Source organism: Clarias gariepinus, chromosome 24 (genome assembly GCF_024256425.1).
Source record: "Clarias gariepinus isolate MV-2021 ecotype Netherlands chromosome 24, CGAR_prim_01v2, whole genome shotgun sequence".
NCBI lineage: Eukaryota > Metazoa > Chordata > Actinopteri > Siluriformes > Clariidae > Clarias > Clarias gariepinus.
In genome coordinates, this window is record NC_071123.1 from 8,099,649 (window position 1) to 8,115,282 (window position 15,634).

The 15,634-nt window shown below is 38.4% G+C and overlaps 1 protein-coding gene across 2 annotated transcripts in view; it reads left to right on the plus strand.

The window, feature by feature from the left end:
- Window positions 1-15,634, plus strand: part of mtmr4 (myotubularin related protein 4) — a 72,063-nt gene that overhangs the window by 2,823 nt on the left and 53,606 nt on the right. Inside the window, exons 1-2 of one of the 2 annotated variants that reach the window (XM_053485056.1) lie at window positions 4,528-4,640; window positions 9,349-9,435. In XM_053485056.1, coding sequence (XP_053341031.1) covers window positions 9,433-9,435 — 3 coding nt within the window. In that variant the 5' untranslated portion in view covers window positions 4,528-4,640; window positions 9,349-9,432. Of the gene's footprint in view, window positions 1-4,527; window positions 4,641-9,348; window positions 9,436-15,634 lie in introns of those variants that run through there. The other variant, XM_053485055.1, reaches the window with a different exon arrangement.

The following is a 15,634-nucleotide window of genomic DNA, read 5'->3' on the forward strand; positions in this document are numbered from 1 at the left end:
GGGCAATGGTGAAGGAGGGCGTAATGGTCAAGAAACTATCTTCTGTACATACTATAACATCAAGAGTAATGTTGGTATCCTTTTTCCCAGATCTGAGATCCAGTTTTAAGGAAATAAAGGTCTTCATACTTAATAATGATTGTTGTATAGCAGTTTCATTGCATAAAATAACAAATATGTTCTTATTAAACTAATATTAATGGTCATTATTTTAAAAATTTGAGTGGTGTCGTGGCTAGCACTGTAGCCTCCATTTGACTCCCGTGTGTAATTTGCCTGTGCTCCCTGTGCTTGGCGGGTTTCCTCTGGGTACAACAGTTTCCTTCCACAGTCTGAAGACAGACAATGCAGATTATGTTAATTGATGTTCCAAATTTCTCATAGGTAGTGTGTGTGTGCGCACTCTGCGATGGAGTGGCTCCCCACCCAAGTCTCCTGGGATAGGCTTCCTGTGACTCTGTACAGAATAAGTGAAATTGAAGATGAATTAATAAAACAGAGTTTCACTATTGTTTAAATACTTTTGGCTGCCGCTGTAATACAGGTTGTGGTAAAATTGTGCACATTAATGAGTAATTGATATGATATCAGTTGTCTCTAGACTTTTCTTTACTATGCAAAACCATAAATATGTCACACAAATGATGGACAAACAATTTTATTGACTTTTTTTTTTTTTTTCTTTTTTTAAATCTTGCTGTAGGCTATCTTCCTCCTTCCTAAGACTGACAAACAGACGTAAAAATGGTCAAGGATGTCTGAACCCTTGCTAGATAGAATGTTGATCTTTAAACAGGTTGTTGGGTCGCTGGGTTACATTATGTGGCAACTGCGGCCATTTGTTCTCCATGTTGCCTTTCAGTGCAGTAAACCTGATGACCCGTGACTCATGTCTGGGGGGGAGATATTCTTCTTATGTCGCAGTTTGCCTGCAGGTTTCGTAGCCTGACCTAGCTATGTCGAGATGGACATAAGGATAATCAATTTTGGATGTTGGCAGGTTGCGGCCGTCACGGTGCCTGTGATGCTTCTGCATTAGAGTCAGCATAAAAACTTTAAATACGTTAAGTATAAAAATGGTCAAGGATGTCTGAACCCGTGTTAGATAGAATGTTTACCAGCACAGACGATCTTTTGTTTGTGAGGTTGGTGTATTTACACATGTTAAATAAAATTGTAATTACAAACTTGCAATATAATTTAAAGGCTGCAGAGAAAATGATTACCCCCCCACCCCCACATGTCTCAGTAAGGAAGCTGGGGTCAGAGCGCAGGGTCAGGCAGGATACAGCACCGCTGGAACAGACAAGGTTAAGAGCCTGGGCTTAAACCCCTGACTTAAAAAATAAATAAATAAATAATTGTAACAAACCTAGCAAGTAATTTGGTCCTATCACAAAGGATGCTGAACAGTTTTGCGTGCACCACCTGAAGGATTATACAGGAATAGCAACATTTTGAAATTTTTTTGACATTGACATTTTAAATGCATACATTGGTGATGTGTTGCCACTCAAAAGAATTGTGATGCTTGATTTTATTGTAATGTTAGAATTATCAGTTTTTATATTAGTTTTTTTTATGTGGTAAGTGGAAAACGGTTTATATACATTTTGGCATGAACTGATCTGTACCATGATACTATATATAGAGTGACGTAACTGATTCTAAAAATAGTGTTTTAAGTTGTTTGATTTTTATATATATTTTAAAAAGCATTTCTTTGTTAGCAAGGCTCTGCGGCGTTGCTGAATTTTCTTTAGAGAATTGTGTTCTAAGGAAGGCCTTAGAAAAAAAACGCCTAAAAAAAAACCTGCCAACTTTCCTTGGAAATCTCCATTCATGCGAAATGTTTAAAACGGTGATCATGCTTGGCTTTGCAGCTGCATGCAGTCACTTCTGTTGTACATGTAACCACTATTTTGCTATCAAACTCTCAACCGTTGCGTGGTGCCATTTGTCTCGTAACCGTGTCGCCGCTGCATAGTTAGAATACCTTAGTCCAGTGTGTGTGTCTCCGCCTGCGTATCTCGCGCATGATAAGCCATGCTAATGCTTATGTAATAGGGGCCCTTTGGCAATTCGTTGCGGCTTGAACTTTGAAACCTAACCTACACTAAACGGACTGAGATCCAGACATGGTAACCAGTAAAATGTTAAAAATGAATTGTAGGAGAAGTGAAAGAAGTGACCCAAACATTATGTAGATTAAATTTTTTTGTAATGTTTTTAATCCATTTTTGCAGTTTCATGATCTAAAACTGAAGTTTGGCAATTTAAGCACACTAGCATGTGGTTCTACTTAGACTACAGACAAACGCTCACGTAGCCGAGTGCCAGTGGTGACAGCTGGAGCTTTTATTTTTGCACAGAGACTACATAAGATTAGGGGATAATGTTTAATCTGACTCATGATTTTACTTCATAAATAGGACGTGATATACACTCACCTGCCACTTTATTAGGTACGCCTGTTCAACTGCACTTTATTGCATATATCCTAATCAGTCAATCACGTGGCAGCAACTCAATCCATGTAACCAAACAGAATGGGCAAGAATGATGATTCCCCCCCCCATGTCTTTGAACGTGGTATGGTTGTTGGTGTCGGATAGGATGGTTTGAGTATTCAACACTGCTGATCTGCTGGGATTTTCACTCACCACCATCTCTAGGGTTTATGCAGAATGGCCTAAAAAAAGAGAGAACCTCCAGTTCCCTGGGCGACAGTGCCTTGTTGATGTCAGAGGGGAATGGCATGATCAGTTCGAACTAATGGAATATCAACAATAACTCAAATAACATCTCAAAGAGCATCTCTGAACACACAAAATGTCATACCCTGAAGCAGATCAAATCACTACAGGATCAAAAGACAACATGCCCGCCAATCCTATTTAGCTAAGAATGGAACACAATTCACATGGTCTCACCAAATTGGACAATAGAAGATTGGAAAAATGCCAGATGGTTGTAATCAAGGCTGATATAAACATACCTACGGGGGAAAATTGAAAAGTGGTTAAAGATGGGAAAGCATGGAGGGCGATGATCCATAAATTGAGGACTTTTGACTGCTGTCACTTAATAGTTTAGCACTGGAATTTCCTACAGTTTTGAACCTTTTTGATGTGGTGCAATGTGAGATTGGCATCATGGATGTGCAGACGACAAATCCGCTGCAAATGTATGATCCGTTCATGTCAGTATGGACCAAACTCTCTAAGGGATTTATCTATGCCATGAAAAATTATGGTAGTGGTGGCTCAGTGGGTTAAAGCTCAGGGTTACTGGTCAGATAGATAGCAGTCCAAGCCCCAGCTTTACCAGGCTGCCATTGTAATCGCTTAAGCGAGACCCTCAACCTTGTCTGTTCCAGGTGTGCCTATTGTGGCTGCCTCTGGCCCCAGGAGCAGAAAGAATTTTACTGTTTAGCAAAGTATGTGTGACATGATGTAACTAATGAAGTGGCTAGTGAGTCTACTCTTGTACTATTGTACTATTGTAACATGGACGTATGGTGACTTGGGCCATTTGTAAATACCAGTCAGAAAATGCTGCTTTCGTTTCTGGCTAATGCGTGTGCAGAACATATGGACAAACAAATAAATAACAGGTGGAGGAAACCAAGTGCACGTGCACAATGCACTCTAATACAGGGTGCAGTCAGGTGAGTGTGCATAAACCTGCTTTTACACTATAGAGGGTGTAACTGAGAAGAAAGCCTAAGCCAGCATAAAAACACCACAGCCCACTAAAAATAATATTTATGACCATGCAACATGATTGGATTCATAACTAAAGCCTCACTTGCACACTTTCAGAGATTTAGGATGAAGCCTTGTGCTAGAAGCTAGTTAGCTTTATAGCTCGTGTAAGCCACGAACAAAACAACACGGACAGTTCAGAGGCAATAAATAAACAATTGTCAAGGAGATAAAGTTTGTCACGATTGTTAGACACGTGGGACGTGGAGTGATGCATATAGTTAAGCATCCCAGTGCTGTTGTGCTCTATATCAGCACTAGTGGAATGCCTTTCGTCTGATCAGAGCGTACTGTTGTACAAGCCTGTCTAACCCCCAAATTAAATTTCTAGGGCCCAAGCATTATGGCATCAGCACCGTGATCGCGAAAAGACACATCCAGCCATGGATGATGCCTTAAACTTGTGCAGGTGCTTGGCCCCACTCGTTGTTGATTGCAACTTTGTTTTAATTATTATTTTCTGACCATGAACTCTTGCCTCAACATTTCATGTTTAGTGTGGCTGCAGGGGAGGGCAGGTGCAGTCTTTCTTATCCAGAACCTTGCAAAAGTCTAGACTTGCTTAAAGCATTTGTGGCATGTTCTATATTCTGGTGAACAGTGGTGAGAGCAGTGCAGGCACGGTGTGAGAGGCGAGGGTGCTGAGGAGCCGAGGGTGGAAAAAGAAATAAACAAAGAACAAGTCTGAGAGAGGGAGAGAGAGAGAGAGTGGGTGGGTGTGTGTGTGACCGTCAGTGGGCGTGGACATGGGAGGAGTAAGCTCACTTGCTCTTTGGAAGCCGAGTGCTAGAGCAAGTGGGTACAACTTTTTATTTAGTTAACTCTTCTGTGAGAATTGAACTGCGTAGCTGACTCATTACTCTTTTCGCTCAGGTAGGAAATCGCTCACAGAGAAGGAATGGGAATCACTGCCTCTTTGTTTGTTGTTTGGCGTGTGTGTGTGTATATATATATGTGTGTGTGTGTAATGTGAAAAGGACTTTCAACCAAACCAGAAGTTTGTGTGTGGTTGAAAGGGGGTGTGTCGCAAGTGTGTGTGTGTGTTTCGAGCGCTTAGACACCTAGGCTCCCTCTATAGTTTATTATTGTGTGGCAGTATCTACATATTAACATTTGACTTTACTGTCAGACCTATCATTTTTCCTATTTAAATATGATGTTTCTGATCACCTAGGTTTTGGAGTTGGATCATGGTAAACAATTAGATTTAGGTATAGGGTGATCTCAGACTTGTGTGTACTTTAGGAGTTTGTAATGCACGGCAAATGAAATGAGTGACCTTTCAGATGTCATATTTTCTTAAGCTGGGTACAAATAATCACCTTTTATTTGTGGAGGTATTATATGAAATGAATCTTGTATGGGCTGGGTAGAACCTGCTTGTCGGCTTATTTGGGTGGCTGAAAAATTCTTTGGTTTACTTGTAAAATCTTTTAAACGATGATTTTGCTATTTGACCGACGTGGTCCACCGCCCCAGGAGTTGAAAAGCATATGATCATTTTGCACCCTGTGTTAGGGGCTGTCACAAAGAGGTCTACTTTGCAAACCCAGCAAAATATTTAATGGACCGAACTGGGTAATTGGAAGTGGAATACCACTGCAGAGTTGATCAACATAATAAAACATAACTGGCCTTCATTCATTGACTGTAGTTTTGTCTTTAGTAAACTGTTGTGGCTTCTGTAGCAGATTCTCTGCAACCTTGTCGATCATTTATTTAAACCCTGAGTTAACTACAAGGGCTGTCCAGAAAGTAATGCAGATGTGGATATCCCGACATTTTTAAACGGTACAGTGAGAACACAATTGTTCAGGAACCGTGCCTGGGTCAGCTGAAAAAGGTGGTCTTAAGACTGATACATCGTACGTGGTCACGGATTGAATGGGCTAATCTACACAGCCATAACTGACACCTTAGGAAGGCATGCGAGTGCATCGCTCTTGACGTTTTTACCAAAATCTCAATAATATTAGGTATGTCATGAAAGTAAACTCCTCTCTTCTCTCCTTCTCTTGTGTTTAATTGGGGCTCACAAACGCAGTGGGTGCATACTGTCACCTGCTGTATCAGACGGTGTAAATTAGCAAGGACGGAGCCAAAAAACAATGTGAGCACTGGACAGCGGAAGCGTGGGGAGGGGAGGGGCAATCGTCCTGGACACTATACAATTTAATCATGTCCAATGTGAAAATGTCCTAAATATCCCTCTAAACAAAGGTACTACTCAACATGGTCTCTATCAAAAGATTTTGATATTTATTTATGCCATTGAATCTGCTTTGAATCTGCTTTGAAAATCCCCCGTGTCTACATCCACATTACAAGCCACGGTGTACAGTTCAGATTTTTTTTTTTTTTTTTGTCATCAGATTGGATTTGCATGTCATAATGGTTCACATTTGTAATAAAAATGTATTTTTATTTATTTATTTATTTATTTATTTATTTTTAAATCTGCCTTTAACGGGGCTGTGTCTGTACTCTGGAATGGCACGCGCGCCCCACATCTCACATCATTTGGATTAAAACTAATCATTAGGATTTTTTTTTTTGCTCTGGAGGATGACAAGCAGTTATTCGTCTGTGTTTGCTGAGGTCCAGAAGACGGAAGAAAGGCCAGGCACCTTGTCTTTGCTGTTTTTAATTTTTTTTATAAAAAAAAAAATATATATATATATATATTTATTTAATCTATTAAGACTACTCTGAAAACCCGGTGCTGCCACTACTGGTTGACTGTCTGCGCTGTATGTGTGCGCAGAGACAAAATTTCAATTAAATTCCGAACGGACAGTTCTCATTTCAGTCCGATTTGAGTCCGATTTGCTCTAGGACTACATACAAAAGTGACTCAGATCAAACTGTAAAACTAGAGATTTGTACATTCAAACATTTCTAAAAAAAAATCATATCGCCAAAAGTGGCGAAGAAAAATTTAATTGAGACATGTCAGACTGGATGGATTATTTAACAAAGGAAAAACCTTAAGCAAAATAATATAATACAGAGTTGGCATGGATTTATAGGGTAACTGGTGTCATTGTCAACTGGTTAGGAAGTGCACATTCCCATTGTGCGTGTATGTAGACGTGTTGGGTCTGTTTTTTTTTTTTTTGTTTGTTTTTTTTAATGAAAATGCAATATTTTATTTTATTTCTGATTAAAAGAACGAAATGAACTAAATGTTTCGTTCATTTTGATGAACGATATTATAACCGAGTCACTAAAATGATTCAAAGATTCACATCACTAAGCGGTACAGCGTGCGCCGAGGATCGTCACGTACTTCACTCAATCCAAACACCACCGGTTACAGAAGGCCAAAAACTGCACTGGAGTGACACGTTTAATGCACGGTATTTCTAGGTTGTGTTTGGACCCGTTGGCTTTCCACACTAGATGAGCACACGTGCATGGTGTACACACACACGTACATACATGAATACCTATGAAGCTCGAGGGGTTTTGGTCAGTGGTTCAGGAAACGGGTATTCCATTGTTTTTTTTGAGGGGGACTTTTTGTTTTATCTTTACTACATTACGAAGCTTGGTCTAATACCCTTGGTGTTTGTTTTGGTGACGTTAGCTAGCCATGTTAAATTCCTGTACACGTTTAGGTTTGACGTATTTTACTTCAGTCAGTGTTTAACCCGCCTTCATTTGAACTATGTGTTTTTGAGGAAGAGAGTATCTCTGTGGGCAGGTCTTCCTATTTCTGTGCAATGTTTTGGTCTTTAAGACTGCCTAACTCTGACTGCCTAACAGCGTTTTAAACTGACTCCAGATCAGTTTTTCAGTTTTTTTAACATGAATCTCTCTAAAAAAAAAAAAAAGGGCACTGTTAGCCTCAGATCAATTGTGCAGTGTTCTTTGTAACTCCCTAGTGAGGCCCCGGCTCTTGCGAGTTTTCAGTTTCTCTTTCTTGTAAATCAGAGTTTATCCCATTAAAGGTGTTTTGATCAGGGTGGAGTCGGTTAGTGTGGAGCAGCAGGCATTGCCAAGCACATATCTGATCCTGTGACACACGCTCACACATGCTGACAAGCAGCCAGCATGCTAGGAGTAGATCATACAGTAAAGATAATTGCACAACTTCGAATCTTCTACACCTGGTGTTTGGGGTGCATTTCAGCTAACCTGTCATTTTCTGAGCTGGAAGATTCAAGCCCAATTCCTGTTTTATTTAACAAGTGATTTCATCCATAAAGTGGGCAACATTTTAAAATTTAAGATCCAAATCTGCTTTGTATAAGGAGTGTTCAAGTCAAACCGGGACTTTTGATCTTTAAAAATAAGCATGCAGGTACGAGAGTAAAAAAAAAAAAAGACCTCTTTTTCTCTATATAAACCACTGCCGCACCAATGCACTTGTCTTACCGTTTTACTAGTGCTTGGATACCTTCAAGGTAGAAAGTTTTCTATGATCAGAAAGCCTGTTTCACATCTGAAATGCTGGCCTCCCAGGAACTCCCTTTAATAAGAGGTAGGGGGAAACGTTCTGGTTTGCTCACCAAAGGCTTTTTGTTTTGCAGGACAATGCTCGCCTTTTTATTGCCCACCACATTACAGGAACATGGCAGGAAGTTGTATAGTCCTGACTTCGCTCCCAGCTTTCTTGTTCCTGGGAGGCCAGTGTAGAGCAGGCAGTTTGAGTATGGTGCCAGCATACTGAAAAAAAAAAACTTTCCACCTTGATGGTATTTAAGGACTAGAGGATAAGTGAATTAGTGTAGCAGAAAGATACAGATTTTTTTTTTTAACACTCTTGTAACTGTATTGTTATTTTACAGAAAGTCACTGTTTGACTCGAACATCCTTTAGGGTAAAGGCAAAGAAATAAAACTGACCTTTTTCTAGAGCAGTGTTTCAAGCCAGTGATGTCTTTTAGTATTCCAAGATTTATGGCCTTTTAATTTTGTTGTTTTAGTTCATGATTAGTGCGTCCACAGAGGATGAAGCCATTACACTGTCTTTGAGGCTTAATTTCTTTATGAAATTTATAAAAACGACACATTATTTAACATTTATAAATAATTACAGTTGGCTTCAAGTCATCATTTTACTTAATAGTTCATTTGAATTGTTTTTTTTTATTTATTTTTTTATTAGTTTTCCCCATCACAAGGTCGCTTTTTCCAACAGAACAAGACGGTTTGTTTTTTTTACTAAAATTAAAAGAATAATAGTCACAAATTGCTTGTTTGTCAATTACGTTTGAGAACCTAGACAATGTATAGGATTAACCTAAAAAAAAAAAAAAAAAGGTGCTCCTGTATAAAGTCTGTTCGTTTAATTTTCTTCATGACTTGGGAGTGCTCGGGTCCATGTTGGTCATTTGAATTTACTTTTTACACACTTGGATGTAACCTTTCCAAAACAAACTGTCTTCCATGATAACATGCTTTTGTTTTAGTCATCAACTCTAATCTGGGGGATTGAATTTTTTTTATACAAGCATAACCATTTTTATGATAACAATTCAGGTGTGTCAGGTCAGTTGTGTGTGTACGTTTGTGCACTTGCTTGCGTGTGTGGGTGTGTGTTGTCTGAGCCTGACGTGTGTTTTCTGTTTCAACAGGAGCCCACGTAGAACCACAGACGGAGCAAGCAGGAGCGCTGGAGGAGACCAAGTCTAGACCTGCTTAACACATCTGTCGACAACATGGTAAGAGTGTGTTTGTGTTTGTTTATGTGTACCTTGTTCCAAGAAGACCCGCAACCTGTATTTCACGTCCACGGCGAAAGTGTGCTGATGGAGATTATTTTTGTTTGGGTTTGTAAAGAGACCATACCTGTACAAACACGTTCACTCATGTACACAAGCGCAATATACATTTTGTTGTAAATCTCTTATGACTAAGGTAAAATCAGTTTATGCTGTATATTAGCACTCAGGTCTTTTGTAGAGTTTTCCGTGATGACCATGCTCTTGAAACACTGTGTTAGATTATAATTTTTGCCGTTTATTTTTTGCAACAATGTTGTGTTGGTTGAGTGTTTCAACTTAAGCCATATATGGTGCCCCTTTTTAAAAAAAAAAAAAAAAAAAAAATTTTTCCTTCCCTTGTTTTTTTATGTTGCGTATTAAGTAAATTTGGTTGCAATTATGACTGGAGCCGCTTTGACTGTACACACCCCACTGACGTGTGTGTGTGTGTGTGTGTGTGTAATTCTTTCTTTGATTGGTTGCTGTCCAGCAAACTTTGCTAGGTGCCAAGACACGCATTGTGCTCATGATTACTGCTGTTTATTTGAAAGGAAGGTGGGTAGGCAGGTGGGTGGATCGACAGACAGATGTATCAGGTGTGGATTTGCACTACATGCAGATGTATCTCGTTCCAGTCACGTCAGTGTAGCATCACTTTAATGCAAGTTTAGATCTAAACTCTAAACTGAGAGTGTACTGCACACCGAGCTTTGGTCTAAAGACAACATCCAGCTTCAGCCCAAGCAGGTACGTGTGTCCGTTTTAGGGAGAAAAGCATATTTAGTTTTATTTTTGATTTTACACTTTAAGCATTCACATTCCTCTTCGAAATGGAGACTCATAACCGCACATAATATATTTGTGTGAATCTGTGTACAAGAGATTGCCAAAAGTGTCTATTTTGAATAGGGCTGCAACAACTAATCGATAAAATCGATAATGAAATTCGTTGTCAGCGAATGCCGTTATCGATTAGTTGGGCTGCTTACGTCACTGAGGAGCGCGACCACAAGATGCACAAATACACAAAGATACACACAGATACACAGCCGGTCGCACAATGGAGGTTACAGAAGCGTCTGCCGGAAAAAGCGTGCGCCCCAAGTCCTCCAAGGTATGGGAGTCTCTAAGAAGACGGTAACCTGCACGCTATGCAAGACCGAGCTTTCATGGCATGTCATGCACGAACACTTAAAAAGAAAACGTGTTGGTGTTACGGATGGCGAAACGTCAGCAGGGAATCTGTATCTCTTCATCGTGTAAAAGTTGTATAGTTTAAGTGCTTTTGTTTAAACTGTTTGCTAACTTCGGGACAGTCGCGCTAGATCTGTTCACGCGCTACTCGCTGGCATCAAATTGCGCAATCACCTCATGAGCAATAGTGATTAGTTAAAAGGCGCTACTTTAGATTAGCTTAAGTTACACGGTGCGAATAACAGTAAAATATTACATTTAGTGATTGTGGTTTTCAGCGAATGCAAATAACAGTATATTTGTGACTATTAGCTTTTTGCATTTCTACAGTTTTTTTTTTTTTAATTTTTTTATAGTCCACTACAAAGTTAACTTGTAACAAACGTAATTTACTGTGGTTTTACTTATGCAAACATAATTTTATTATACAAAATTACATTATTTGAGCTGTTTAAATCTTAACAACTGAATGTCGGTGTATTGTTTTGAAAATAAATATATATATATATATATATATATATATATATATATATATATATATATATTTCAAAATTAAAGATCATTAAACTCTATATGTGGCTTTCGCATTTTTTAAAGTTTATTTTTATACATAATACCCTGATATTTTTTTTTATTCGATTAATTGGAAAAATATATATAATAATAATCGCCCAACTGCTCAATTATCAAAATAATCATTAGTTGCAGCCCTAATTTTAAATGCTTGGTTTGTCACGTGACATGAGCTCAGATTCTCTTCCCTGATTTCTACAAGCAAACAAGCCTTGTATGTATTGCGCACGGTTTCCTGGTCAAAACGCAAGTGAAACTTCAGTGCTTCGAGATCATGTGAGCACAGGGTGTTATCTTTCTTCATGTCATGCGCTGTGACTCGAACTTAGGCCGAGTGAGTTGACGTCATGTTTATGCACAGGGTGAGGTTTAGGAACTCAGGTGTCAATTTAGTGCAGAACCTGATGAAGAATGTGTTATGATGTGGTTCAGAGTTCAGGAAAACAGGCCCAACCTCTTATGTTGTAGAGGACTGTGTACTGGATTTCCTGTGTGTTTAACTATGTTTTTTTTTATTTATTTATTTTTTTTCCTCTCTAAGTTACACTGCATTTATCATGTTTGGTCTGAACTTACTTCCAGTCAACTCTGATGGCCTTTGTTCTGTATTATGGATGCAGGGATAGCCATATATTACGTAGCAGATTCCTAGAATGTTTTTCTCTGTGTAAACAATGAGAGGAAAGGCAATTAAGCAGCACCTACTCCTTCTTGTTCCCACTTCTGTGAAAACTTTTTACTTTCATTTTCACTTGCAAAATATGTAACTAGTGCCATTAGGTTTTAAACCTGCAAGGAATTTAAAGAATCATTTGCGGTAATTGACTTTACGTGTAATGAGAAAACAGGAAGACTGGAAGAAGTGGGTGGGGATAATTCAGTTTGGTGATAAAAAGAAAATAATCTTTGAATTGCTTCAGTGTATGTACTGTGTCATACTTTTAATTGCAGCCTGTTTTATACTGCTTTAACAGTTAATATTTAAGATGCAAGTCTGGAGCAGCATTTCTTTATTACATTTTAATTAGCGTGAACACTTGTAGTCATTTTAAAGATGAACACAGAACAGCTGTTTACAAAACTATTAGCAAATTATAATTCTCTAGTTAATGGACTTTACCTATAACACCAATCTGCACACGGTTTAATGCCCTCTTGTGGTCTTCAGAAAAATCCCTGTTGCTGAATACATTTAACTTTACCTGGATGATAATTAAACACAAACCCTTTTTAAATCAATAAATGCATTTTGTATTCTGTGGATTGTTTTATTTTTTAACTGATGAGATATGCAGTTCTTTGACAGAGTACACACACTTCGAGTGAAGGTTGTAGACCCAAGTGTGGTAACCGAGCAGCTGCTGGCCAGTGTTTTATAATTTAACACTTCTTGTATGAATAAGTATCCTATTGTTTATACGGCTGAGTGCGCTGCTAGAGTAATCGTTAAACACTTGGCACGTCGAATAAACAAAGCAGTTGCTGCGGCTCTCGTGCGGATCAAAGCTCAGATCTAAGTTGAAGTCAATACTAATGTACAAATCATACCATACGAGGATTTCTTGTGCAGAAACTCTTAAACAGTGTGCAAGGAGTGAGATTTAAAATAGATAGGAATGAGGATAGAAAAATACAGCAACCTTTACCTGTTTAATTAGGCTTTAAAGGAGCTCCGTATTGTGTATTGTAACGGGGTTGGATGAATGAGTACTGTAGCTTCAGCAGCTGTGCACAGGCAGAGAATTTTTTTTTTATTATGATTATTATTATTAATAATAATAATAATAATTTCTTTCTTTTTCTTCCTTTGTGTTTTTTTTTTCTTTTACATGTAAAAGGTCTTATTATTAATGTACTTATGTAGATATTAATATATATTAAGTACATATTTTTAGTAGTTTTATTAGGGGATGCTTGTTATTTTTTAAATGTTTAAATGTACAGCAAATATATGTTCTTGACTACATTGCTGCATGATGTTGTGTTGCCTAATGACCGTGGTGTGTACTGTAGTATTGAATTGGGAATTTCACCACCTGTTGACTATTATGCATAATTGAAATCAGACGGTGTTTAAAATCAGCATGTTCATACTTGAGAGAGGGAGAGATTAAAATAATAATAATAATAATAAACTGAAACCGTGAGCTAATGTAAGCCCTGTAATTTGACGACCTCTGATCTGTGAGCTTTAAACCTTTCCACTCCTAGAAGAGAATTTTAATTATTATTGTCATTAGAATTAATAATGGGGCGCAAGATTGATCAATTTTGAAAAAATAAAATAAAATGGGCAAGGTAAGTTATGTAGAGTGGCTTTTACTGTTTGAATGATTTCGTCTTTTCTCTCTGAGGCCACATCACTCCCATGCCAGGTTTTTGAGAAATTCTCAGTAATTCAGTGGAATACAAAATCCGTTTTTGTTTCTAGTTTGTTTTCGATCACATGGTTTTCTAAGGAAAATCAACCCTCCTCACACTCTCTCTCTCTCTCTCTCTCTCTCTCTCTCTCTCTCTCTCTCTCTCTCTCTCTCTCACACACACCTACAAATACATTTATTTTTCAAACAAGCCCGACTGCTTAAAATTTGGTCTACAGAACAAAATTAAAGAAACACAATGTGTGTGTTTTTTGAAAACCATAGGGATGATGAAAAAATAAGTTCAGTTACATATATATATACAAACAATTCCGACTATTTTTTTAAAGTTTATATTCTGTATCTTTGTGTTTGCGGTGCTTAAATTGTTGCTGTTCCTCTGTAATCCTGCAGGTGGTGCACTCTAAACTATTCACACATTGGCAGGTGGCACAGCATCCTGTGTGGTAGGAACGAATAAAAAAAAAAAAAAGGAACATCATATCGGAATATTTACAAATTTTTTATACTAACAGAATCAGTATACAAATCGAATCAGCACCTAGCTATCCTGCTGCCTGCTGATTACCATCCCTAGAAAAGTTGTTTAGACGCTCCTTCCTTTTTTTTTTTCTTTTTTTCCTTTGAGCACGGGTTATATAGATTAGTTACTTAACTTATAGTATACGTCTTTAACGTTCTGTTTTTGTGTGTGTGAGAGAAAAATCCCAGGATACTTTTTCCCCTTCTGCGCTTTGTCATGCTGGCGCACAGGATTATGGGGGGGAAAGTAGATGAAGTGCGTGGTTGCGCTGGGGGAATCTGACTGGATGCCTTCCTGTGTAACCTGTATTCAAGATTTTATTCTCGGTAGGTTGGTTTTCATCGACACGTTTACCAAATCTCAAGCAGACTTGTATGCCCATGTTGTTAAAGTAAAGCAGCATGATGACATGAGAGCAGAGCACGCATCCCTCCCAAACATCTGTAGCTGTCTTAATACCTTAATATTTTGTAACTGTATTTCGTTGTCACGCCGACTTCTTCCCTTCTGCCAGAGAAACGCTGTGCTTCTTAGACTTCAATACAAACATGCTTCTGGCTTGGAATTTTCACATTCTTTCTCGACTAAGCTGTTGTTTTTGCATTAAGGAATGAAGAAATTTTAAACCGACTCACGAGTGAGCTGGACGCGCTGGATGTAAGCTGATGGAGAAACCCCGTTGCAAAATATGGGGGGGAAGTTGCAAATATCTCATTAACACAGCTTTGATGAGGAATTGAGTTCATGGTTAAAAAGATGTTGAATATATGTTGTTTAGTCAATGCTTCCTGAATGCAGATGGAAAATTTTACCCGTGCTTCTGCTTGAAGAACCCATTCAGTTCAGTTGATTCATTGATGCCAAAATGCCAAATTTTCAAAATAAATTTAAACATTGGATTTGAGGTGTTAAAAAAAAAATCCTCTTTAATCCCACAGGCGGTGCACTCTAAACCATTTACACACTGGAGGGGTAGCATAGCATCCTGTGTGATAGGAGCGAATTATTTGCTACGTTTAGAATACGTTTAGAAAGTGAGCTGTGGTGAGGAGGTCTGAGACGCAATCAGTGTACCCAGTTAATTTCCTTTTTTTTTGTTGAAGGCAGGTCTCTGGTTCTTCCAGTCCAGTGTTGGCAGACCGTATGTTTATAAAGCTCACTTTGTAACCTTGGATCCAGTGAAGGGATAATTGTAACGATACAACATACAGAGACATTCTGTACAATCATGAGCTTCCAACTTCGTGGCAAGTGTTTAAAAAAAGCAATCCTGGAGTGTGATGGTCAGGTGCTTACAAACCTTTTTGCCAAATAACGTCTGCTGCTGGGTTGAATGTAATCCCGTAGTTGATTGAGATCTACAAGTTTAATCGTGGAAGAGAAAAATGAATAAAGCTGCAAAGAATTTTAAATAAAATTACTGTGACAATAGGGTGCAGTACATTACTGGTGGTCTTTTTGACGAGCCGTATTTAAGCAGGGTGAT